General features: G+C 40.2%; 1 protein-coding gene and 1 long non-coding RNA gene across 7 annotated transcripts in view; both read right to left on the bottom strand.

Moving 5' to 3' along the window:
• LOC124859066 (kinase non-catalytic C-lobe domain-containing protein 1) overlaps window positions 1-27,228 on the bottom strand; it is a 91,393-nt gene that overhangs the window by 52,478 nt on the left and 11,687 nt on the right. For 5 of the 6 annotated variants that reach the window (XR_007036005.1, XR_007036004.1, XM_047351555.1 and 2 more), the window contains exons 3-10: window positions 27,005-27,063; window positions 22,011-22,157; window positions 19,664-19,781; window positions 19,437-19,570; window positions 14,696-15,307; window positions 14,087-14,201; window positions 10,860-10,931; window positions 10,430-10,749 (exon numbers count right to left, since the gene is read on the bottom strand). Coding sequence is in view for 4 of the 6 variants with exons in the window: in XM_047351555.1 (XP_047207511.1) it covers window positions 10,430-10,749; window positions 10,860-10,931; window positions 14,087-14,201; window positions 14,696-15,307; window positions 19,437-19,570; window positions 19,664-19,781; window positions 22,011-22,157; window positions 27,005-27,063 (1,577 nt within the window). In the remaining 2 variants the exon portion in view is untranslated. The remainder of the gene's footprint in view (window positions 1-10,429; window positions 10,750-10,859; window positions 10,932-14,086; window positions 14,202-14,695; window positions 15,308-19,436; window positions 19,571-19,663; window positions 19,782-22,010; window positions 22,158-27,004; window positions 27,064-27,228) is intronic. The other variant, XM_047351554.1, reaches the window with a different exon arrangement.
• Window positions 2,892-9,515, bottom strand: LOC124859067. The gene is made up of 3 exons (XR_007036006.1): window positions 9,229-9,515; window positions 3,047-3,110; window positions 2,892-2,959 (listed from the first exon to the last, which is right to left on the bottom strand). It is a non-coding gene; the product is annotated as an uncharacterized LOC124859067 (long non-coding RNA).

The following is a 27,228-nucleotide window of genomic DNA, read 5'->3' as shown; positions in this document are numbered from 1 at the left end:
TTCTCTCTCTGAGGCCTGCAGAAGCAAACTGTGTTCCAGTGAAGTCCCCAGTAGAGAGCTGTCTCTACAAGCCGAGTCTGAAGGAAGGACAACGGCCCTGCATCACCGTGGTTACGGTAATGTGCAGTTGGTTGGCAGACACAGCTACGGAGGTTACCCTTTGTTCACAGAGCTTTCTTCAAACTTCGTCGTCGCCCGGACAACTCCTCCTCAACACAATTCAAACAAGGTTAGGGTTTGGGCAGAGAGATATTTAGAATGAAATGATCTAAACATTTTTCATTTTCTGAAGTTTGGTTTTGTTTGTGTTGAACTCAGCTATCTTGGTGCTAGCAGACTATCTGCAGCACACGTGCTCAGCTTTGTGTTAAGACAAACTTTATTTAAAGGGTGATTTTAAACACAGAAGATTGATCATAACGGGCCGTCCGCGCTTATGCATTTTAACCCTTTTATTGACGGTATTTTTTAAAGGTGTGTGTTTGATTCTGGTTCTAAGCTATCAGCTTCCTTTGTTAGCTTTAACTGCTAATGGCTTAGGACACGTGCTTGCCTGCTAAAGAATATTTACCCAGAAAGGTTGTTAGTTTTCAAGCTGGTAAATAATAGTCCCTAAACATTATTTTACTAAATCTGATAACTAAGTTAACACCATTAAGCCCCATTTCTCCAGACAGATTTGGCTCTTTTCCAAAATACTTCCTTAAATATTTTACCATCCTCAATAATATTTCTTTGAATATTATTTTAATAAGTAAAGGCAGCTAATGAGACATCGTTGAGAATTAGTCATCCAGAAGGTTGGTTTTATTCAGCACATCATTCTTAAAACATTATTTTATTAAAATAATATTTTATCTGATCTTGCATTGTGAATGGTTGTCTAAAGGTGTACTGATTATTGCCTAAGTTGGTTCCAAGACTGACTTAACTTCACTTCAGATTCTTCAAGATAATCCTTGGTTCACAAACGTAAATAACATTGCATGGTAATATTGCATCAGTCGTTTGGTCACGGTTTCAACCATCTTTAATCAACTTGTTTATATTGTACATAGCCTATTAGTCTTCGTTATTCTTTAATTCTGCTTGGTAGTTTAGTTGGATTGTTTTAGGATAGTAAAGAGTTTGTTGGTTGAAATATGTTCGACTTTGAGTGGACTTATTTTTGTTAATAAATTCTTGTATTTTAAGAAATTGTGTGAATTCATTCCGTGTGTGTGCAGAATTGTGCAGTTCAATAAGGTCAGAGCTCGTCTCACACCTTTCTATTTTGTCCTAATACCATCGCCTTACTGAGCTGGTATTCACAGGATGACCTTTAACAGACCAAAATATTATTTGATAAAATATTAAAATATTAATATTAAATAATTTTCTCAGATTCATTATCACAACAAAAGCAAAGGGTGGATATTTAGAAGAACCTAAAATATAAAAATTTTTAAAGTTATACACTTTTTGTTTACCATATAATTACATATCTGTTCATTCACAGGTTTATTGTCTCTGGTGAGAATCCACAATTTAAATAGTCATGAAAATAAAGAGACCCGTTAAGTGAGAAAGGCGTTTTTTAAAATTTTTTTAATATATATTTATATGTTTAATGTCTTAATTGTGAACAAGTGGAAAAAAAGTCATATTCCTTGTTTGTGTGCACAAACTTGATGAATAAAGCTGATTCTGATTCTAACTGTGGAAAAAGTGATGTGCTGTGAATAATCTCCTGAGGGGGTTCACCCCTCCCCGACAGACCGTGGCTGAGCTCGGCTCTCCTAACAGTTAAGGGAATGTTATGCCCCTTTTCCACTGGCTCGATTTGGCCCTACTTGACTCCACTCGGCTCGCTTTGCAAGCATTTCCATTACTGTTTTTTTCTGTACCTATACCTACTTTTTTGGTCCATGCTCCTGAGCGGATACAGCCGGAGCTGAGTCTGGACTACATGTGAAGTGAACAGACTGCTGTTCACTGATTGGCCATGGGACCAGGAGAAATGAGAAGGCTAATAGTGCAGGGAAAAGTTGATAAAACTCAAAAGCGATTACAATAATATTAAGGACCACATTTGCTGGAGCGGACCAAATCGAAATATAATTTTACTGCCCGTAATCAGACGGCCTTATTCGAATTAAACAGGAGGAAGACCTAAAACTAACTAAGATCTAAAACTAACTTCACTGCGATCAAAAGCCCGCGATTTTGCACTTTAAAGTCCTTGCCCTTTATTGCCATGGCTGAAACAAAAGCTTCCTCATAAAGCCAAAAATCGAAACTTCTTCTGGCAAACTTTGGAGTCCAGACAGCAGTGTCTCTCCTCTCTGCTTCTCCTACCACACCTCCCTCACATCAGAACCCCTGAGCCTTATTTTATAAGTTCTGGCTGGGCTGTGGTCCAGATAATTATCCCAGTGGATCAATTTATACATGAAAAACATATACAAGACATGCATGTACAATAATACAAACATTAGTATTTAATTTATTTATGGTTTTTTTTCTAATTATTTATTTATTTATTTTTAATTGTTTCAGATTACTTGTCAGGGTTCTGGGGATTTCTGTCCTGTTAGTTGTCATTAACCATTCAGTCACTAGGTGGACCCAAGGACCTTGGTGAGGTGGGCACAGGTCTTTCCCATTGGTAATCTTCTCTGGAGCTTTAAAAGGGAGATGCAGCCTGCACTTCTTCGCTGGAGTGTTTGCCTTAAGTGGTAACTAGTCTGGCCCTCCTGAGAATTACTCTTGTTGTGATCTTCCTAGAAGTTCAAGCTTTCTTGTACTCACCTCCTGTGTGATCCTCCTAGGTTCCCGGCATCTTGCTTTCTGGCCCTGGAAGAGGACCCCGGTTCCAATCCAGGCCTCGGTACCTTTCTGGCTGAGCCGCAGATCCACTAAGGCTGGCTGCCCTCCAAGCTCCGGAACTTCTGAATGCCAGCAAACGAACCTGCACACTCTCCAACATGAGTCGAACAAACACCACACTCAATTCCACTAACCATTCCTTGGTTTAAGGACCTCTGTGACGTAACGGAGAACTTACCACATCCATACGGAGAGATCCTCCTGCCCCGTTCCCTCCTCTGGCGGATTCCTAAATCTTCTCTCTGTAAGCAAACAACTCTGTTCATAAATCCTCACTATTTTCATGAAGGCAACCAAACTCACCACTCTCTCTTCCTGTGCAGATGATCCCTGCAACTTTCAAGCCCAGATCCAGACAACCTGTTTTCATGTCAAAATAAACTAACTTAAGAACTGTTTCACATTCTCCTGAGTCTTTCTGCATGTGGGTCAGAGCCATTAACGTTAAGATGACAGAACACTCAGGCCAAACTGACCCAGCAGATCCTCTCAGGAGAACGTTGTCTGATCATGCCCTCCAGATCCAATCCCACAAAAACCTCCTGCGCTCTATTCTCGAACAACAGAAACAAACAAACCAACAGATTGACCAGATGGCTTCCGTGTTGCAGCAAAGACCTCAGCAGTACCTCCTCCTCCCCTATCGGGGGCGATGCAAGCTCAGCAGTAACCCAACAACTTCCTCACTCACGTGACATCATATCCCCTAATCCAGACAAATTTTCTGGTGAGGGAAATAACTGTGCTGGGTTCTTATTACAGTGTGCTCTAGTGTTCAACCGTTCACCCAATTCTTTTCCCCACGATGATATAAAGAGTTAATTTATACTCGGACTTCTCACTGGAAAGGCTTTAAGATGGGCTGAGGCACGATTCACTAACTATAACCAGTTTGGATACACCTTTGATAAATTTATTCAAGAGTTTCGCCAAACCTTTTCCACAGAATCCGATCAGACTAGCGTATCCTGTATAATCTGGTCGTTAACACAGAGGAATCGCCCCTTGTCGGAGCACACTATTGAATTTCGCACTTTAGCCGGAGCCTCTGGATGGAATGAAGAAGCCCTAAAGGCTTCAATCTTCCAGTCATTAGATGAATCTTTAAAGAATGAATTAGCGGTTCTTGAGGAACCCAAGGGATTAGATGCCTACATTGCCTTGTTGGCAAGAATAGTTGGAAGAATCAGGGAAAGATGCAGGTCTAGAGCCATGCAAAGACCTGCCCAGACAGCCTGGGTCCAACCTATAGGACGACCTGTTGATGTTCATCCTCATTCTGAACCTGAACCCATGCAAGTAGGGGGAACCAGATTAACCCCGGAGGAACGTTTAAAAAGGAGATTGTCTAATCTATGCCTCTATTGTGGTTCAGCTGAACATTTCATTGCCTCCTGTGATGTGCGCCCAAAAGACAGAGTCCGCCGACACTAGTGGGAGAGCCGGTGGACCTAAACAATCCCACTCAGACGCACCGACTAGTTCTTCCAGCCACCATACTGTGCAATATGGAGGCCCTGGGGGTTTCAGCTTTAGTAGACTCTGGTTCTGAGCAAAATTTTATTGATCCATCACTAGTTAAACAAGTAGGAATTGAAATTGAACCGCTCACTTCTCCCCAAAAAGTAGTGGCCTTGGACAGACGAATACTTCATAAAGTAACACATCGCACCAAACCCCTTGATCTGATTCTTTCAGGTAACCATCGCGAGAGTATTGTTTTTTTTCTATTTCCAGTTACACATAATCCCCTAGTTTTAGGCTTCTCCTGGTTGAAACAACACAATCCTCATTTCAACTGGGCTGAAAACCGGGTGGAAGCCTGGTCAACTAACTGTTACTCTCATTGTTTACAGTTTGCTGTTGCACCTCAAGCAGCCATCACTGAGGAGGGACAGGAGGAGCCTCCAGATCTTTAATCAGTTCCCAGAGTATCATGACCTGAAAATTGTGTTTAGTAAGTCACAAGCCCCGTCCCTGCCACCACATAGACCATATGACTACGCCATTGAACTCTTTCCTCTATCATGATTCCGGACCTGAGCAACAAGCCATGGAGAAATATATCTCCAATTCACTTGCTGCAGGTATTATCTGTCAGTCCTCATCTCCGTTAGCACCCAGATTTTTCTTTGTGGGAAAGAAGGATGGTTCTCTGAGACCTTGCATTGATTACTGTGGCCTAAACAACATAACTGTTAAAAACAAGTATCCCCTACCTCTCCTCGCTTCAGCCTTTGAACCCGTTCGTGACGCCAAATTGTTCACTAAGTTGGATCTCAGAGACGCATATCACCTGGTCAGAATTCGCCACGGTGATGAATGGAAAACTGCATTTAAAACCCCCCTAGGTCATTTTGAATATCTTGTAATGCCTTTTGGCTTGACCAATGCTCCCGCAGTTTTTCAGGCCCTGGTTAACGATGTCCTCCGGGACTTTCTGAACATTTCTGTTTTTGACTATTTAGATGATATTCTCATATATTCAAAGGATCTACAGGAGCACCGTCACCATGTAAGACTCGTTCTCCAACGCCTCTTGAAAAATAGCCTTTTTGTTAAAGCAGAAAAATGCGAGTTTCACAAGTCATCAGTAACCTTCCTGGGATTCATCCTCGAGGGTGGGCAGGTTCGTTCGGACCCAGAGAACATCAGAGACATTCTGGATTGGCCTACTCCAGACACAAGCAAGAAGCTTCAACGTTTCCTAGGTTTTTCCAACTTCTACCGTAGATTTATCAGGAACTACAGTCAAACTGCTGCCCCCCTCACTGCTCTTACCTCCACTAAAACCACCTTCAACTGGACACCTGAGGCCAACCAAGCTTTCAAGTCTCTCAAGGAACTGTTCTCCAGTGCCCCGATCCTGGTTCATCCTGACACCACTAAACAGTTTGTTTTAGAGGTTGATACCTCAGACACCGAGGTTGGAGCTGTACTATCTCAAAGAACTGAAAAGGATAATAAGCTTCACCCTTGTGCTTTCTTTTCTCACAGACTAACGCAGACCGAATGCAATTATGACGTGGGGGACCAGGAGTTATTGGCCATCAAACTCGCCTTGGTGGAATGGAGGAACTGGCTTGAGGGGGCTGTTCACCCTATTCTGGTATGGACTGACCACAAGAATCTAGCTTATTTACAGACAGCCAATCGCCTTGACCCTCGTCAGTCCTGTTGGTCTCTGTTCTTTTCCCGCTTTCGCCTGCATATCTCTTACAGATGTTGGACCACTTGTTTGCTGAGTATTGGATTATCTGCACGGTGTTGGACGTCACTGTGCCCCTCCAATGAAATCGGCCATTTTGCACCCAGGACAGCCCGCTCTTACATATCCCATCGAGCATTGCGACTGATAAGACTGGGCGTCCCAAGTCTGACGTCACAGGGCGCTATATAGGTTCATGTTTGAAAACTTGCCTTCTGCTAGAAAACCGGTCTAGTGACTGAAGCGCACCACTTTAAGAGAAGAGCTCTTTGCAGAGTTCATTCATTCTCTCTCGTTGGACAACGAACAATTCATAACTGAGGTTTTTGGACTAAGAAGGCCAGAGATTTCACTTTGCCGATCGAAGACGTGAGTTAACACGTAACTGAGAACACGGAGTGTCGGAGAGACAAACCGCTATCGTGTTTCATTTTCAAGTCGACTTTGATGGTCAGATCATATTTTTCATTTTTGTCAAGAAGACCAAAAATGACCGCTCGACGAAGACTGACCTCTCCCCTGAAGTTGATTGTGGACGTACAATTAACTTAACCCCACTTTTCCTCGCTCGAATTCCCTCACTCAGGAAGAAGACGACACCAAGTAAAACCAATCTTTTTATGTTATCTTTTATTTCTTTATTAGAAGGCTTGGGCAGGGTCAGAGGTTGTAGAAGCGATCAGAATCGCTGGTTAGGATCTCATGTGTTCTGAATAATATGTGCATGTAACCTTGCTTATTGAACTTTGATGTGTTATGTTGATATTGGGATCCGCCGCGTTCCCAGAGCTGTTTGTGTTTACTATCTGAACGCGGGTGCGTTGCAAGACTGGACTGTTAAAACGACCTCATGGTAAAATCCTCCATTTCCCTTTGTCTTCAATCTCACTGTGCTAGCTTGCCGCCAAAAGTTAGAATCCTTTGTGCTCAGGAGTTAGGGGGAAGTTTTATGATCAGAAGACCATAAGGACAGTCGGAGCTGCGCTCCAACCCCCACCACTCGCCACCACACCCCTTTCACATCCTCATTTTCCTTCGTCTGTAGTGCCATAAACTGCTGGCTGACTCAATACATACCCACTACCGTTTGTTGATTTTGCTTATTTAGATGTGTTACCCCTGTGTTTGTAGAATTTTGCATGTTGAGTAGGTGAAAATGAATAAATATTCACATAGATAAAGAGAGAGCGTTTGGTGTTTCATTGTGTGCAAAAAGTGATGTGTCAGTCAAAATAAGGTTCAAGTTCCACACGTTTCGGCAGAAACGGTCGATTAAACAGTGACATCTCCGGCAATAGTTATTAATTATTACGGAGTATTTAACGGTTGTAATTGTTAGAGGCGTTGAGCCACAATTACAACACCAGAAACATCTCTGGTCTCAATTCATAAATGAGGATTTTTGGTTAAGAAATTGAATTTGTCAGATTATGATTTGTAATTATAATTATTGATCAAGATTAATCAATTAATAATCATAAACCTAACACAGACCTTGGTCAAAGAACATTGAGCCGCATGCTTTCTCCAGACAGTTTGCCTCTGACGATCCAGACCGACAGCCAGAGCCCCTTCTTCCTCCCAGTTGTATTGTGGGTGCTCTTACGTGGGAGATTGAGGAGAGAGTAAAACAAGCTCAGCAGGAGGAACCTGATCCCGGAACTGGTCCCAAGAACCGAATTTTCGTTCCCTTCAAACTACGTTCACAAGTCATTCACTGGTTCCACACTGCTAAATTCTCAGCCCATCCTGGCATCAGTCGCACAGTGGCCTTAATCTCCAGAAGGTTCTTGTGGCCGTCATTGCATAAAGATACCAGAGATTACATTCAAGCATGTGCGGTCTGCGCCCGGAATAAGATCTAGAATCAACCTCCTATGGGTCTGCTTCAACCTTTAGGAATCCCTCAACACCCATGGTCTCACATTTCCCTTGACTTCATCACAGGCCTTCCCAGATCTGAAGGTATGACCACCATTCTCACTATCATTGACCGTTTCTCTAAAGCCTGCCACCTTATCCCCCTCAGAAAATTACCATCAGTGTTTCAGACAGCCCAGCTGCTTGTTAAACATGTTTTTCGGCTCCACAGCATCCCTCGGGACATCCTTTCTAACCAGGGCCCGCAGTTCACATAGCAAGTATGGAAACAGTTTTGTCTAGCATTAGGGGCCAAGGTCTCTTTAAACTCCGGTCTTCATCCCCAGTCAAATGGTCAGTCCGAAACCAGGAGCTCGAGACGGTCCTCCGAGATGGCCCTCCGTTGCCTCACTTCAACTAACCCAGTTGACTGGAGTAAGTTTCTACCATGGGTGGAATATTCTCACAATGCTCACACTTCGGTTGCAACTGGTCTATCTCCTTTTGAAGCATCTATAGGCTATCAGCCCCCACTTTTCCTTTCTGATGAGAAGGAGATTGCTGTTCCCACAGTACGTCACCACATTCGCCGTTGTAGGCGCATCTGGGACGTCACGGTTCAGGAACTCCACAGGACAGCAGCTCAGAATAAGCGTTTTGCTGATAGGAAACGAAGACCTGCCCCCCATTACACTCTGGGTCTGAAGGTTTGGTTTTCATCCAGGGACATTCCCCTTAAGGCTATGTAAACTTTCCCCTCGTTTCATTGGTCCTTACCCCATTGATGCTGTTATCAGGCCCACCGCAGTCCGTCTCCATCTTCCTGCTACCATGCGCATTCACCCTACCTTTTCATGTGTCACAAATAAAGCCGGTCTTCACGAGTTCATTGTGCCCTCCAGCCGACCCCCCTCCACCCGCCCGGGACTTTCAAGGACACCCTGTATGTTCAGTCCGACGGATTGTGGACTCCCGTTGGCAGGGCAGCAATTGGCAATATCTGGTGGACTAGGAGGGTTATGGTCCCGAGGACAGATGTTGGGTGCCTCGCTCTTTCATCTGCAACCCCTCACTAGTTTCTGATTATTTGTCCTCCTTACCCTCTACGTCTTCTGGGCCGCCAGGTGGCGGTCGTTTAGAGGGGGGGGTCTAATGTTGGGGTTCTGGGGATTAAAAGGGAGATGCAGCCTGCACTTCACCAGAGTGTTTGCCTTAAGTGGTAACTACTCTGGCCCTCCTAAGAATTACTCTTGTTGTGATCTTCCTAGAAGTTTAAGCTTTCTTGTACTCACCTCCTGTGTGATCCTCCTAGGTTCCCGGCATCTTGCTTTCTGGCCCTGGAAGAGGACCCCGGTTCCGATCCAGTCCTCGGTACCTTTTTGGCTGACTCCGCGGATCCACTAAGGCTGGCTGCCCTCCAACGAACCTGCCCATTCTCCAACGTGAGTTGAACAAACACCGCACTCAATTCCACTAACCATTCCTTGGTTTAAGGACCTCTGTGATGTAACGGAGAACTTACCACATCCATACGGAGAGATCCTCCTGCCCCGTTCCCTCCTCTGGCGGATTCCTAAGTCTTCACTCTGTAAGCAAACAACTCCGTTAATAAATCCTCACTATTTTCATGAAGGCAACCAAACTCACCACTTTCTCTTCCTGTGCAGCTGATCCCCGCCACTTTCAAGCCCAGATCCAGAAGACCTGTTTTCGTGTCAAAATAAACTAACTTAAGAACTGTTTCACATTCTCCTGAGTCTTTCTGCATGTGGGTCAGAGCCATTAACGTTAAGATGACATTACTTTAATGTGAAAATCTCAAAAAGTAAAATTTTTAGCAGCACAGCGCATTACAGTGATGGCTGGAGGTGGGGCTTTAGCCGGCATAACTGCAGCGGTCAGTGGGTCAGTGGAAACACAACTGGTACTGTACTGAGTAGAGTGAAACCAAGTGGAGCGGAGCCGTGGCGCCTAAAACAAGCTAGTGGAAAAGGGGCATTACAGAAAGCCAAGAATGCTCTGACTCTTGATCCAGATGTGGACAAGTTTTAAAGGAATACTCTTCCATTACCCAGATGCATAATAGGCCAAAAAGTAAGGAATTACTTCCCCCACCAGGGAGAAATATTTGACTTTATGGTGAAAAAAAATGGACCAAGAAAGCACCGAGCGGATCAATGAATGGGTTAAAGATGTAAATTTTTTCTGGTTCTTTAAGTTTTATGATTTTACAAAAAAGCTGAGGTCATTAATTTCAATCTGTAGTGCAACATTTCTTTACTTTCCTTTATCATGCCACTGCAATGTACTTTTAAAAAATGTTTATTGTCATCATGTAAAGCACTTTGAATTGTCTTGTTGCTGAAATGTGCAATACAAATGCACTTGCCTTGTTATGCTGTATCAAATAAAGCATTATTTTTCTCTTCAACCTGCAGAAAACCTTAAAGAACATTTGCTTGGCGCCCAATTGATCGTTATTCCAACAAATACCTTTTTAGCCGTGGCGATGGTCGGCCTCTCCATGGGTGTCCTTTTAGCCATCTCCAAAAGCAGTCTCTTCATTTTACGAGGCATCACCAGCTTTTGATTAGGTGATAAGCTGAACTTGGCTGACGCCCAGAGGATGGCAGCAACTCCATACACACAGACCTGAGCACTCACAGGATATAAATAAATATTGAAAACAAAAATCAGCCGAACCTTAGAAGTTAATTTACAAGAAAGGAAAAGCAATTCTGACAGACAGACCTTCTCAGTTACAATACCATGTTCCTGATACTCAGGTGCCAGAAAAAACCCATCATGGGATTCTGTGAAGAAGAGAGGTGGAGAGAGCAATTCAGAACTCCAAACAATATTTCCCTCATTTACAAATGAAAAAAATGAAGAAGCATAGACAAACTGACAAAGTTAAACCTACCTATGGTTTTAGGTTTTAGAAAAATCACTTCTCCCTTGCAATTCACATACACTGTGTCCAGGCATAAATAAGCTAGTGACAAAGAAAGAAATTATATACACAGATAAAGGTGAACAATACTTTTTCACTACCATTCATATTAGAGATGGAATTGATCCAAACCAGGACATCATAAATTGTACATAAACAGGTTCTTCATATATACAGATCATGTATAACATTATGACCCCATCTAATAGTGTGTTGATTTCCCTTTTGTTGTCAAAACATGTCAAACCAGTTATTGCATGGACTCCACTAGAACCCTGAAGGTGTGCTGTAGAATCTAGTACAAAACTGTTTGCAGCACATGGGAATTCCATGGAGCGGACTTTGTTAGGCACATCTTACTGATGCTTATTGGATTGTGATGTGGGGCATTTGGAGGCCAAGGTAATGTGGCACCACTAATTTTGAACAGTTAATTCACTGTGTGTGTTGTATCTTTGATTGTTACAGTATATTGTTGTGTTTAGTAGGTGCAATTGTGCTGTAGAGCAGTGTTTTGCTTTATATAGAAGACAATATATTTTCTTGTGTCTGACTTTATACCTTTTGGAACACTGCTAATATATAACTGACATTTTACAGCAGAATCAGCAGGTTAGTGGTGAGAAGCTCAGTCAGCAATGTGATGTGTTGCACCACTGCTCATCTAAAGCTCTCTTTTGTGTTACAGAAGAAAATAAAATGTTGTCTTCAGTCTGTGTGTAACATCAGCACCTTAAACTCACTGAGGTGCTCTTCAAACCATTTCTGAACTATTTTTGCTTTGTGGCACTGCACAATATTTTGCTGCCCACAATCATCAGGGAATACTGTTTGTATGAAAGGGTGTACATAGTCTGTAACAATGCTTGGGCAGATGGGAAGTAGCAAAGCAACATCCATATGCATGGCAGCACCTAAGGTCTCCCAGTAAAACATGGACCAATTGATTACCGTCTCTCCACCAGCTTGCCTATTCTCTACAGTTCAGCCTGGTGTCATGTGTTTCTGAGGTAACCAACATACAGGCCACCCAACTAGTTATGTGATGTACGAGAAAACATGATTCATCAGACCAGGCCATTGTCTTCCATTGGCCCCAGGTCCAGTTCTGATCTCAGATGCCCACATTTAGCTCTCTCAGTAGTAAACAGGGGTCATCGTGTTAACCCTGACTGGTCATCAGCTATCCAGATGTGCAAAGACAGTGTAACATCACCTCTGCTCATTAATAACTTAATAACTGTTGCCCTGTAACTGACAATAATCCTTATCTACAGGTCCTTCTCAAAATATTAGCATATTGTGATAAAGTTCATTATTTTCCATAATGTCATGATGAAAATTTAACATTCATATATTTTAGATTCATTGCACACTAACTGAAATATTTCAGGTCTTTTATTGTCTTAATACGGATGATTGTGGCATACAACTCATGAAAACCCAAAATTCCTATCTCACAAAATTAGCATATTTCATCCGACCACTAAAAGAAAAGTGTTTTTAATACAAAAAACGTTAACCTTCAAATAATCATGTTCAGTTATGCACTCAATACTTGGTCGGGAATCCTTTTGCAGAAATGACTGCTTCAATGCGGCGTGGCATGGAGGCAATCAGCCTGTGGCACTGCTGAGGTCTTATGGAGGCCCAGGATGCTTCGATAGCAGCCTTTAGCTCATCCAGAGTGTTGGGTCTTGAGTCTCTCAACGTTCTCTTCACAATATCCCACAGATTCTCTATGGGGTTCAGGTCAGGAGAGTTGGCAGGACAATTGAGCACAGTGATACCATGGTCAGTAAACCATTTATCAGTGGTTTTGGCACTGTGAGCAGGTGCCAGGTCGTGCTGAAAAATGAAATCTTCATCTCCATAAAGCTTTTCAGCAGATGGAAGCATGAAGTGCTCCAAAATCTCCTGATAGCTAGCTGCATTGACCCTGCCCTTGATAAAACACAGTGGACCAACACCAGCAGCTGACACGGCACCCCAGACCATCACTGACTGTGGGTACTTGACAATGGACTTCTGGCATTTTGGCATTTCCTTCTCCCCAGTCTTCCTCCAGACTCTGGCACCTTGATTTCCGAATGACATGCAGAATTTGCTGTCATCCGAAAAAAGTACTTTGGACCACTGAGCAACAGTCCGGTGCTGCTTCTCTGTAGCCCAGGTCAGGCGCTTCTGCCGCTGTTTCTGGTTCAAAAGTGGCTTGACCTGGGGAATGCGGCACCTGTAGCCCATTTCCTGCACACGCCTGTGCACGGTGGCTCTGGATGTTTCTACTCCAGACTCAGTCCACTGCTTCCGCAGGTCCCCCAAGGTCTGGAATCGGCCCTTCTCCACAATCTTCCTCAGGGTCCGGTCACCTCTTCTCGTTGTGCAGCGTTTTCTGCCACACTTTTTCCTTCCCACAGACTTCCCACTGAGGTGCCTTGATACAGCACTCTGGGAACAGCCTATTCGTTCAGAAATTTCTTTCTGTGTCTTACCCTCTTGCTTGAGGGTGTCAATAGTGGCCTTCTGGACAGCAGTCAGGTCAGCAGTCTTACCCATGATTGGGGTTTTGAGTGATGAACCAGGCTGGGAGTTTTAAAGGCCTCAGGAATCTTTTGCAGATGTTTAGAGTTAACTCGTTGATTCAGATGATTAGGTTCATAGCTCGTTTAGAGACCCTTTTAATGATATGCTAATTTTGTGAGATAGGAATCTTGGGTTTTCATGAGCTGTATGCCAAAATCATCCGTATTAAGACAATAAAAGACCTGAAATATTTCAGTTAGTGTGCAATGAATCTAAAATATATGAATGTTAAATTTTCATCATGACATTATGGAAAATAATGAACTTCATCACAATATGCTAATATTTTGAGAAGGACCTGTAGACATCGTCAATATGAGGCTCAATTTGTAATCATCAATCCTGCATAAATATAAAGGTAAGGGCCCGAAATGCAACAGTTTAGTTTAAAATGCCTGTGTGGTTTATGCATGTTAGCTAATATGACATCATGACTGAAAAAGTGCTAAATATTGAAGTTAAAGTGATCTGAAACTTCAAATATCAGTATTGACAGATTCAAATATCAGGATGGATTAAGAATCCCCAAAAAACTGGATTGGAGCATCTTTCTTGTTATTGTACGAGCTGAAGCCTTAACACAAGAATTCAGAAAGAGAGAGAAAAAAAAATACCTGGAAAGTCAGTATATGTTTGCAATGAAGACAGGCAGGTGTAACACAGAGCCCACAGCTCATTAACCGTAAGCCTCCGTCCACAATGAATCAGTAGCTCCCTAAGAGAGATCCACTGGACGGAAAACAAGAACAAACAAAAAAGCAAAGACTTAATGACTGAAGAGCTTAACCTGTTCCCTTGCCAGGCCTAATTAACTCAAGGATTAGCATTTGTGTCATGTAAGAGGTATTGAACGTAAAGGCTGCAGAAAAAAAGGTAAATTGATATATTTGCATCTTAATCCGAATGCAATTGGAGTACTTCATTGGTAATGTAAAAAAAAGGTCCAAAAAGGGATGAAAGCCTACTGAAACAACAACAAAAGAAAATATATTTTCATCACAGTCTTTTCATCACAGTCTTTTCATTAAAAATACTAACAGATAACACTAATGTAAGCAGGAAGGCATTGGTACTGCAACATACCCCAAAAGGCTAAAAGCTCTACTTTCAAACAAGTACGCTTTTAAAATGTATATAAATATATGTCAAATTATATGTTAAGGATATTCAGTGGTGCAACATCAACTTCAGAAAATTGAAAGTGTATTGCAACAGCAGCTAACCTCATCCTGAGATTCTTCATTGAGGCACAGCATGCTTTTGGTCATGTAGTTATAAGAAATGGAAAGGTTGGGTTTTGTGATGCCCTCATCCTCCGAGGAGTTTTGCACGATCTCCAGTTTGCAGCAAGAAGTACAGGAGGACACAAAGTCCTGAATACTGCCCCTTGACATGGTTTTACCAGAGTCTTGATAATTATTTTCCTCTGTGCAACAGTCTAGATTATCATTTCCCTGTGATGCCTTCTCCTGGTCCTGAGTTCTACTGTGAGGGTAGGACTCACAGGACTTCCCCCGGTTCAGCCTCTGAAGTCTGTTACTCCACACAGACCCTGAGCCCAAGTGTTCATCCGCTCCTATCTCTGTGAGGTCAGAAACAGGAATACTTATATCTCCGTGAGGTGAAGTGGAGACACAGGGGGGGTTGTTGGAGTCCGGCACCGAGCAGGAGCGATTTAGGGCTCCCCTTGCTCCCCTGACCTTCTGCTGGGATCTCCTCTTCACTGGGGAGCTATTGTAAGACCGACAATCGATCTCATCTGTCAGAACCATGGTGTCTGCCTCATCACTTTCCATATCCTCAGCCCATAGAGAGGAGTCCCATGTCCCGCACACCTGCAGAAGGAGAGTATTGTTGTTTGTGTCAACCTTTCTGAAGGAATCAATAGTACAAATTAAAACAGCGAAACATAATGACAGAGAAAAGATTGCTCTCTATTATTGGGGTATTTTAAAAAGTCTTAGAGGCACATTTACTCCATAATAGTGATAGTATAGTTTCCAAGCAACACTACTGAAACTTGATTTCATCTGTAATAACTATCAGCAATGACAAAGCAACAGCCATACAATAAAAAGAGCTGAACTATTAATGATCATTTGTTGATATGGCTACAGAATGTGTGACCGTTTTTATTCAAAGGACATTGCATATCTCATGATAAAAGAAGGGTTTGACTTTCTTGAATCAAGCTATAAAAGTTCCGCACAATCCCGAGGTTATGTGTATGAGGCCGCACATTAGTGTAAGTAAAACTTTATTTATATAGCACCTTTCACAATATAAAATACAAAGTGCTTCACATGATCCAACAATGCATAAAAAACAAGGGAAATTAATAAAAAGCAGCTTCGAAAATATATGTTTTTAACTGGCTTTTAATAGAGGCCACAGAGTCTACCGATCTCAAGTCCAAAGGAAGAGAGTGCCAGAGTCTGGGGGCCACTGAACAGAATGATCTGTCTCCTTTTTGTTTTCATCTTAGTATGGGGAACCATCTGCAGGCCCTCTTCACAGGACCTCAGGGACCTGCCAAGGACATATGGATGCAGAAACTCTCTGATTAACTGGGTGTCTGTACAGAGCTCTCAAAGTCAGTAAAGATATCTTAAATTGCATTCTAAAATAAAGCTGATGACAGTGTAGTTACAACAGATTGGAATCACATGTGAAAACTTGGGGGATTTTGAACAACATGCAATCATTCTAGAGAGGTTTTGCTAAGACTATAGTGCATTGCAATAATCCAATCGTAATGCAACAACAAACAAAGCATGAATTATTATTTGTAGTTCAGGACGTGAGACAATGGATCTTAGTTTGGCAATATTTCTCAGATGGAACAAATCAGAGATCTGACGTGTGCTTCGAAAGTAAAAGCAGAGGCAAAGGTCATGCCAATTTTCCTAACAGAGAACTTTGCCAAAGAACCAAGAGGTCAAAGTCTCTCCTTTATAGATATGCATTTTTCTTGTGCAAAGATAATTCTTTCCGTTTTGTATTAATTTTATTGAGGCAATTTGTCTACCTGGCACCATTTAAATGAATCTAAGCACTTTAGCAAACTGTGGAATTTAGACATTTCATTTGAGTGAAATGAGGTGTACAGCAGAATATCATCTGCATAGCATCTGCATAGCAGTGATAAAAGATGTCTTATAGGTTAACAGAATGTGCACCAGAATGGACTGCATAAGGGGGAGATCTGTACCTAGAAGTAGCGGCAAAAAAAATATCTGTCAGATAGTATGATAAGAGCACCAACCAGGCATATCAACTTATTGAGCAGATTGTTATGGTCAACTGTATCAAAAGCAGAGGTCAGGTCCAACATAAACAGGACATAACAGTTTCTCTTGTCTCTCTGCATCAAAATGTAATTTGATATTCTCAAAAGAGCTGCTTAAGCTGAATGAGATCAACAAAAACCTCACTGAAGTGGTCAAGAATGCTGTGCTGATCCAGAGCAGCAGTTAGTTGGTGGGCCACAACCTTCTCTAAGATCTTACCAGGAAATGGAGGATTAGAGGTGGCTTTATAACTGTCAAGGAGAGAAGGATCCAAGTTGTCTTTTTTTAAAAGAAGGGGGATGACATTTCTGAAATAAGTAGGCACCTTACCGGAGGTCAACAAAATGTTTTCAACAGTGAGCAGACTGAAACCAATACACTGTAAGCCAGTTTTGAACAAATATGTTGATAAAATGTTCAGAAAGCAAGAAGTATGGAGAGCCGTTTCATTCTAAATTAAACAAATAAATAAATACTGCTATTGATAAATTAATAATAAATATTCCATGAAATAAATATCCCCATGAAATAAAACAAAATAATTATGTCAAAATAAATGTTCATCTTATTTTATTTTATTCATTTCCAGATTTATTTGATTTGCTTAAAGATTTATTTATTTATTTCATAATGCAGTTTTATTTTGTGACACTTTTATTTTGTAAATCTACTTTACGTATTTCAGTGACTTTTACTTTTTAGCCCTGTTTTTAATTTTAAGCTCTTTTCATTTCATGTTCTTATATCCTAATTAGGGGGTGTAGTTTTATCTGTGGGGCGGCGCTGGGATAGCAGGGCTGAGCTCAATTCGTGGCAGTGGCCTGCAGAAACAAGCCACTGCCTGCCAGAAGACAGCATGCTGGAGGGAGCCAGGGGATTCTGCGAGGAAGCCCCTGGCTCCCCTGGTGCCACACCATCCGTAAAAGCCTGCCACGGTGGTTGCTGCTGTTTTTGTGGAAACCAATACTGATTATCTGCAAACGGGATGTCATTTTTGTTACAGGCTGTTACTTTTAAATGATGATGTCTTTATTGGTTTTTATTTAATAAACAGCGTTAGACCCATAACATAGTGTGGCTGTATTTACTTGAGATGGGAAATAAATAGCACTATGTGTTTGTATGACGTGCTGGAAGAATGACGAAGACTTATTGCACAAACAGTCGGTTTATTATAGAGCACGAGCGGCTATTCTGAATTGTCACTCAGAAAATTATAAATAAATGCTTAAAAATACGTTGGCACTCTGTGAAAGTCCCTGGCCACAAGGCTGCCATGGGGTGCCAGACCAGCTGTAATAGCCTTTAACATGCCACTGTTTTTGTGAAAGCCAATGCTGATTATCGGCAAACGGGTTGTCGTTATTGTTGCCTGTTAGCCAGTAATTACTTTTAAATGATGATGTCATTATTGGCTTTTATTTAATAAAAAGCGTTAGACCCATAACATAAGGTGGCTGTATTTACTTGAGATGGAAAATAAATAGCCCTACGTGCTGAAAGGATGACGAAGACTTATTGCACAAACCGCCGTGGCAGGCTTCTACGGCAAGTCTGGCTCCTCCTCGCAAAATTCCCTGGCTCCCTCCGGCATGCTGTCTTCTGGCAGGCAGTGCCATGTTTCTGCAGGCCACAGCCACGAATTGAGCTCGGCCCTGCTGTCCCAGTGCCGCCCCACAGATAAAACTCCACCCCTCATTTGAACATAAGAACATGAAATAAAAAGGGGTTAAAATGAAAAACGGGGTTAAAAAGTAAAAGTCACTGAAATATGTAAAGTAGCTTTACAAAATAAAAGTGTCACAAAATAAAACTGCATTATGAAATAAATAAATAAATCTTTAAGTAAATTAAATAAATCTTGAAATGAATTAAATAAAACAAAATAAAAATTTCTTTTAACATAACTATTTTGTTTTATTTCATGGGGATACTTATTTATGGAATATTTATTAGTATATTTATTAATAATTTATCAATAGCAGTATTTATTTATTTATTTAATTTTGAATGAAACGGCTCTCAATAAAGAAGAGACTTTCACCATACCAATAAGCTTGGCTAACTCAGGTAAAGCTACTGGTGCTAAGATGGCACAGAAAACAGGGCAAGCTGGACGGGGAGCCATCAACACAGATACTGAGTTAGAGATATTTATTGTCACGTCTAACCTTATCAACCACAAAAAAATGCTGTTTTTGAGTTTCATGGTCTTCTTAAGTCATCTGTTAAGGTAGATGCATCAGAAACAGTGGCCAGCTGAACAAGCTGATGATGAAGGCTGACTCTGTTCTTGGGACTGCTCTGAAAGGTCTAAAGATTAATTTGAAAAGAAAAATGATTCATAAGATGAAGAATATAGGTGAGGATCCCCTGCATACTTCTCAAAAGACTGTAATATAACAAGTCAGAGGCTTCCTTAGGTGTGCTGTGATACAGATCACTACAGGAAATCCTTTTTGCCCACAGCAATCACCATCTATAATGGTTCTATAAAGAAACTTCTGTTTGAGTTACTACATTTAATTTCCCTTTGGGATTAGTTAAGCATTTTCTGAATTGAATTAAAGTTGTTCTGCTATGTTTTCTAGGTGCACACATGGATTCATATCATCCTGAGCTTACTGATCGGAGGAACAGGGTTGTAAAGCAAAGGCAGGGCAAAAACCACTACCTGCTGTCTGGACACACTGTTTGCCACAAAGGTGTCCGACAGGTCTTTGGTCTTATCCTCTGAGTTTAGTCTTTTCAAATGACATCTAGCTTTGGAATACTGCCATCTTGCCTCCCAGGATTCTTCTTGTTCATCTGTGAATGCACAAAGACACCAATCAGAGGCATGAAAATCACCCTGGAAACCAGAATGTTATCAGCTATCCCCGGTATGATAAATCTAATAACCTTGAATGTTTGAAACTGATTCAATCGAGAGTACTCTTCGCCCCATCGAAGACAATTTCCGGCACACAGCTGCAGAAGAAGTGTGAGACAGCTGCTCTTCAGCCAGCAACAGAATGTCCTATGGGAGAATTAGACTAGAAGGTCTGCAACATTCAGAAAACACATTTCCTTTGTGTTTTTTAACATAAAAGTAATATTTCTGTGTTCCAAGGGATCTTTATTTTAAGTCTTATAAAACATACTTCTGTTCGTGTCAACTGGACAGATTACCAACATTTAATTCAATTCAATTCAGTTTTATTTATATAGCGCCAATTCACAATGCATGTTGTCTCAAGGCACTTCACAAAAGTCAGGTACATACATTCCAAATAATCCTAACCATTGAACAGTGCAGTCAGATTCAGTTATTTATTCAAATTGGATAAAAAGTTTTTCTATCTAAGGAAATCCAGCAGATTGCATCCAGTCAGTGACTTGCAGCATTCCCTCCTCCCAGATGAGCATGTAGAGACAGTGGACAGTCACTGGAGTTGGCTTTGCAGCAATCCCTCATACTGAGCATGCATGTAGCGACAGTGGAGAGGAAAAACTCCCTTTTAACAGGAAGAAACGTCCAGCAGAACCAGGCTCAGTGTGGCCATCTGCCACGACCGACTGGGGGTTTGAGAGAACAGAGCAGAGACACAAAACAACACAGAAGCACTGATCCAGGAGTACTTTCTATGGGAAGGAAAAGTAAATGTTAATGGATGTAGCTCCTTTAGTCGTTTCACCTAGAAAGAAAGAACAGATAAACTCAAGGTTAGAGTCTGAAAGAGAGCACATATAATTAATTACAGTAAAAGCTCAGTCAATCGCCATGTCTAGGAGAGAGAAAGGGTTAAACACTAAAAGACAGGGCCATGTGGATCATCGGTAGAGGGTGAGCATTAAGTTGTTGCCAGCAGAAGCTCGGACGATGCCCCTCTCCAGAAAGGTGTTACAGGTAGACACAGAGTCAGGCCAGGTGTAGCTTCTAGGAAGAGAAAAGAGAGAACAAGGTTAAAAGCTGAAATAACAGCAAATAATGCAAAATTGGAGAGTAGTGTGAGAATGTAGCAAAGAGGGTGAAAGTGGTCGTTATGTCCTCCAGCAGCCTAAGCCTATAGCAGCATAACTACAGAGATGGCTCAGGATAACCTAAACCACTCTAACTATAAGCTTTATCAAAAAGGAAAGTTTTAAGCCTAGCCTTAATTGTAGACAGTTTGTCCATCTAGAGCTCACTGATGGTCATTGTTATACTAAAAACCACAAGGATTGGGATACCTCTCTCTGTCAGACTGATTATAACCATTGGAAAAGAGAGGGGGTCATACAGGTAGCAGAAATGGAGGGTGTGTTTGCACCTCAACCATAACTGAGCCGGTTTAGGCTAAACCTGACTCCCCCTTACTCCAACCAACAGGGAAGGAGGAAGGCTCCCTCCCTGATAAACTAAGCCACTCTAACTATAGGCTTTATCAAAAAGTAAAGTTTTAAGCCTAGCCTTAAAAGTAGACAATTTGTCTGCCTCACAGACTAAAGCTGGGAGCTGGTTCCACAGGAGAGGAGCCTGATAACTAAAGGATCTGCCTCCCATTCTACTTCTAGAGACTCTAGGAACCACCAGTAAACCTGCAGTCTGAGAACGAAGTGCTCAGTTAGGAACATATGGAACAATCAGATCTCTGATGTATGATGGAGCTAGATCATTAAGGGCTTTATATGTGAGGAGGATAATTTTAAATTCTATTCTAAATTTAAAAGGGAGCCAATGAAGGGAAGCTAAAACAGGAGAAATATGATCTCTCTTTTTAATTTTCATCAGAACATATAAATAATTATACATTCAATTCAGCTTATAGCAAGAAATAAAATATAATCATGACCTTTTTACTGTAATGCATAATCTGAGTTTTACTTTGTGACTCAAATTAGCTAAATCATACTTTTGTGATTTACTGAAACAGAACTAGAGTGTAGGAATTTCCATCTCATAGGCTGCTGGCCCAATCTTATTTGCACTTATGTTAAATTTCGACCTGGTGCTGCTAAGGAGCATAGACTTACTACATTGCCTACAAGCCCAGACAATAAAGGAAAAAAGTGGCGGTGGACCTAGTTACAGTAATGAAAAACTTCCTCATTGTGTTAAAGGTTAGAGTGATTCTGTACGATGTACCACTGATTTAAGGTAATTTTCATCTTGGATCAGTAAAAATCCATCAATTAGAGATGCAATTTTCACTTTTCATAAACTTGAACATAGTAGTTGAAGTGAGGCATCTGATTTTTCAACATGTCTCTGTTGATGTTTTTGTACCTCCAGCTCAGGTCTGTCCTCAGGCTTCTCCTCCTGCATCTGCTGCAACAGATTCTGAAATTCTTCTCCCAGCTCAGCCTCAAGCTCTGGCTCAATGACAAAGTTCAGTGCAGCGGAAATTGTGGAGCCCAGAGAGTAAATATGGCCCTGCAGCCAGAGACATAGGAACAGAAACATTTAAATGTTGCAGAATCCTCTTGTATCATTCCTTTTGATGAAATGGAATGAATATACCAAGGGTTGCAATACCGATAGTAGATCTAAGTCAAATATCTTTGAATTAAATCCCATTTATGCTGTAAAATAATGTTAATGTTAGTGAGTTGTGTTAATGGCTTTAGTTCAAACGAGTTTGTTCCTTTAAGATAATGTTTACTTTTGTCAAGTAGTGTGAATTTTGCCCATTCACACTTTAACCAAAGCATTGGTCAATATTGTAATAGTGCTACAACATCTAGTGGCATGAGATGTCACAATATTAAAGCACCAAGACATTTCTCATCAAAGTGAAGTTTATTATGTGAAGCATGACCAAACATGACTCTCAAAAGGACTTTGGTGAAGTGGGTAAAAGCTATTATCATGAACCCCTGACATAAAGGTGAGTTCTTTAACAGCTTGTTGTATCTATGTTTGAGATTTTTATTTTGAAGTTAGAAAGAAAGTAGTAACTGAGTTGCCTTGTAGCATTAACAGATGGCTAATAAAGACTTTTTGTCGCATGGTTACAGAGGCAATGAAGAAGCTTCTACCACTTTTAAATTCTTTACGTAGCAGTATTTGGGGTAAAATGAAACTCTGTAAGAAAGCCACGGGCTAGCCATCTGCCAATAACAATGCAAAGGTAAGCTTCTGCCTCAGAGATTAATTTCTCTATAACACTTATAAACACTTTATTTTATATGGAAAAGGGGAGATTTGCAATGCTTTTGGTGCAAGCGTTCACCAGAATATTCTACATTGATAACAAAGTCACTAAAACAGCTTATTATTTGTAAAACTTCACTTTATTTGTAAAAGCGAAAACGGGGCAATTCTTAGTTTTGCCCAAAATATTACTAAAATCTAATTTCATCTCATTCTTTAAACCCAGTTTCATGTATTGCCCTCCTTGTGACGTTACACCTTTGTTTTTATAAATTTACTTTTAATTATTTTTCCAATTGTTTGCCAGTTAAAGACCTTTTAGACAGTATGAGGTTGGTGTCTTTTTTATCTGATCATTATCATTGATTGTAACCTAATAATCCAGGTTTTGGGTCATTCTTTTCAACCTACTCTTAGCTTTGATATTAAATATTAGTCACTTTCATCCATTTTGGGATGACAACCAGTTTTGCTGGGTGAAACCTATAACCCAAACGTGTTGTAAGTCAACCCGGAGCTTAATTGGTACATATTTGACCCAGGATTGGGTTAACAACATAACCCAGGATTTTTTTAATTTAGCCGTTTTTAGGGTGTAAAAACACAAAGCAAACTTAAGATGCAACACAGTCATGCTTCCTATACTGCATATCGATCACCCTTCAGATAATAACAAGAAAAGTGACAGTGAAGCATGGCCGGTTTTACAGTAAATATATTTCTGTGACTAGGAACAGGAAGAGGGACTAGTTGAACTTGTTTTACACTGCAATTTGACAGACTAAAGCCAACCATTGCAGTATAGTACACACTAGATGTATATAATTAGAATCTATTGTTGGGAACTTTCAAAATTAATTACATTAACCTACTTCCGGCACAACTTAGGAATTGGGGATAACAGCGAACTTCCCATGATGCCACTGTTCACATAAAACCCCACTTACCCCAATGGTCCGATCTCTTCCACCCTGTTTTTTGTTTGTGTGTTTTTAAAGTTAAGACAAACTTTACTTGAAGGGTGATTTTAAACACAGAAGATTGATCATAACACGCCGTCCGCGCTTATGCATTTTAACCCTTTTATTGACTGTATTTTTAAAGGTGTGTGTTTGATTCTGCTGCGAAGCTATCAGCTTCCTTTGTTAGCTTCAACAGCTAACAGCTAAGGACACGTGCTTGCTGCTAAATAATATTTACCCAGAATGGTTTAGTTTTAAATCCAGTAAATAATATTTCCCTAACATAATTTTTCTAAATTTGATAACTAAGTAAACACCATTAAGCCCTATTTCTCCAGAAAGATTTGGCTCTTTTCCAAAATATTCCCTTAATAATATTTCTTTAAATATTATTTTAATAAATAAAGGCAGCTAATGAGACACCGTTGATAATTAGTCATCCGGAAGGTTAGTTATATTCAGCAAATCATTCTTAAAACATTATTTTATAAAAATAATATTTTATCTGATCTTGCATTGTGAATGGTTGTCTAAAGGTTTGCTGATTATTGCCTAAATTGGTTCTAAGCCTAACTTGACTTAATTTCCAGATTCTTCAAGATAATCCTTGGTTCTCAAATATAAACATTGCATGGTAATGTTGCATCACTCTTTTGGTCATAATTTCAACCATCTTTGATCAACTTGTTTATATTGTACATAGTCCATTAGTCTTCATTATTCTTTAATTCTGCTTGGTAGTTTAGTTGGATTGTTTTAACATAGTAAAGAGTTTGTTGATTGAAATATGTTTGACTTTGAGTTGACTTATTTTTGTTAATAAATTCTTGTATTTTACGAAATTGTGTGAATTCATTCCATGTGTGCAGAGTTTATGCTGTTCAATAATGTCAGAGCTCGTCTCACACCTTTCTATTTTGTCCTAATACCATCGCCTTACTGGGCTGGTATTCACAGGACAACCCTTAACAGACCGAAATATTATCTGATAAAATATAAAAATATAAATATTAAATATTAAATAATATTCTCAGATTCATAATCACAACACTATTTCACATGCCACTAGTACCGCCTCAGTGGTAAAGCACACCTTTATCTATAAACATGCTAATGTATCAGTTAAAACTAAATAGTTTTCATAATATTAAGTGTATTATGATATTAAAAGAGCCGAAGTGCAATTAAATTGGATTAAATGAAACTAGCAGTAACACTGTTGAATTATATGTAGTTTTCAAAGTATTTTTCATCTTCCATCTTCTGGTTGAAGATGGAAGATGACCATATGATTTATTAATGTAAAAAACAGGTAAAACTATACCACCTACTGATAAAAATTGAAAACTGGATTTTTTGTCATGCATGAATTGAAGCTAGATTCTTGAGTTATGTTCAGTCTAGCCATTAAAAAACTGTATGTGGTAGTCTATCAGTTATCTTCTCAAACACAGTTTTGCTTTTTCCTAGGGATAACAACACTGATCAAAGTGTATATTTGATAAGGCTTTATTTAAAAATAGACCAAGGTGGGCTTTGACATGTCATAAAATGAAAGAAAACCTTCCAATAAGGACAGAAGTTAGGAAATAAAATGTAGAATTATAAAAAATACTACAGGAGAGCATAATGTATTAAGGAAAACTATACTATGAAATATAGAGGTAATGATGTCAATTTATTAGAAGCAAGTGCATTTGAAATCTCAGGGCCTTTGACTTTAGCGCCAGACATCTGGACTCGAGGCCCCCTGAAGCAAGTAGGGCAGCCAGTTTGGTGACTGTGGGAGAGTCTAGCGCATAAAATTAATTCCTTTATTAGTTACCTAGATTTCTTTTTTGTTTGTTTCTACAGTTTCCTTTTACTACCACGCATTCAAAGGTCATTCAAAAATGTCAAGGGTAAAGTTCTCATTCAGAAAAGAAAAGTCATGGGTCGTAAAAATTTCAAAAACTCTCCTAAGAGAAAATGTAACAACTTGAAAGAACTAGAGCAATTTTTCCTTGAGCAAAGAAGTAAAATCCAAGCAGTTACATGGGTAAAACTTAGAGACAAAACCAAGGAGCCTTGGAGCTGCAATTGTTGCAAAAACAGAGCTCCACAAAGTGTTGACCATGTGAGGGTATATACTAATGCAAACTCTTATTTTTCTCTTTTCTTTGTTATACTTAGGAAAAACATTTTTTCACCATTTTCACCAGAAGAGTCACGGACTGTAACAGTGGACCACTTTGACTGCAGGAACCAGGCTAAATATCTTGGATCCTGTTGCTCCATATTTTAAACTGTAAAAACCAATAATTCCACAAAATTACCCTAGTAGAGGCAGAAAGAGTAAACACTCTCAAAGCTATTTTTTAAAAATGAGAAATGATATTAGAATGTTTGACAGCGTTTATGTTTTGAGACACAATGTAAAACCACCACAGCCCCTCTGGAACGTCTTTATCATTAACTGAATATGCGAAGTATAAAACAAATGAGGCACACAACTCCATGGAATTATATTGCTCCGTTGGGACACATAGTGCAGGCTTTAATAAATATAATAAAGTAATAAAATACCTGAACAGGATTCCACAATCGGCAAAATTAATTTAAAATTACAAAGTTAGAGATTTCTTAGCTTTACTTAGCTTTTGAAGGGTAACTGTTACGAAACAATCTGAGATTGATGCTTTATTAGTCTGATCTATATCCCCATTCGGAACGCTGCTGTGGCAGATGTCACTTCCGATAACTGAAGCTGCATGAATAAACCAGTCTGAAAAATGAGTTTGCAAACAATGAAAAGTATTCCTGATGTACAACTTTAATTTAACAGATTAACAGACTGTGAAGGTTTTTTAGTAGCATTGTGTTCAGACAAAAGCAATGCTCTTGCAGAAGAGAGATGACCCTCTCAGGGTATACAGCACTGACACAATGGCCTGGGTAAGATAAAACATTCCAGAAAATTAGGTTTCAGGAAAAGTAGGTTAAGGGTTGCTTAGTCGAATGCACCTAGAAATAAACATACGGCAGAATGGATGATAGCTTTAGTGAGGAAAAATAAATCAACTATTCCATTTTCTTTATAAATGTTATATATTTGCCCCTGGCTGTAAGGTGCACTTGTGTTTGTGGATGAATGTGGATGTTGCTGTGACAGCACATCTGTCTTACCTCAAATGTACTGCCCATGTTGTCAAACTCCGGAGGGACAAAGGAGCAATCTGGATCATCTACGAGTCAAAAACATCCAAAAACGTCACTTGTAAACATGTCTGACCTTTACTGCAAAGCACCAAGAGGAGAATGGCCATTTTTGAAAATATAGCAACTTATTAACTCATACTCAATAATCTACTCATACAACTCTTGATTATTATGTATAACAATACATCAAT

This window comes from Girardinichthys multiradiatus, chromosome 22 (genome assembly GCF_021462225.1).
Source record: "Girardinichthys multiradiatus isolate DD_20200921_A chromosome 22, DD_fGirMul_XY1, whole genome shotgun sequence".
NCBI classification, from domain to species: domain Eukaryota; kingdom Metazoa; phylum Chordata; class Actinopteri; order Cyprinodontiformes; family Goodeidae; genus Girardinichthys; species Girardinichthys multiradiatus.
Note: the sequence above shows the minus strand (reverse complement) of the source record. Positions and strands in the feature narration are given on the sequence as shown.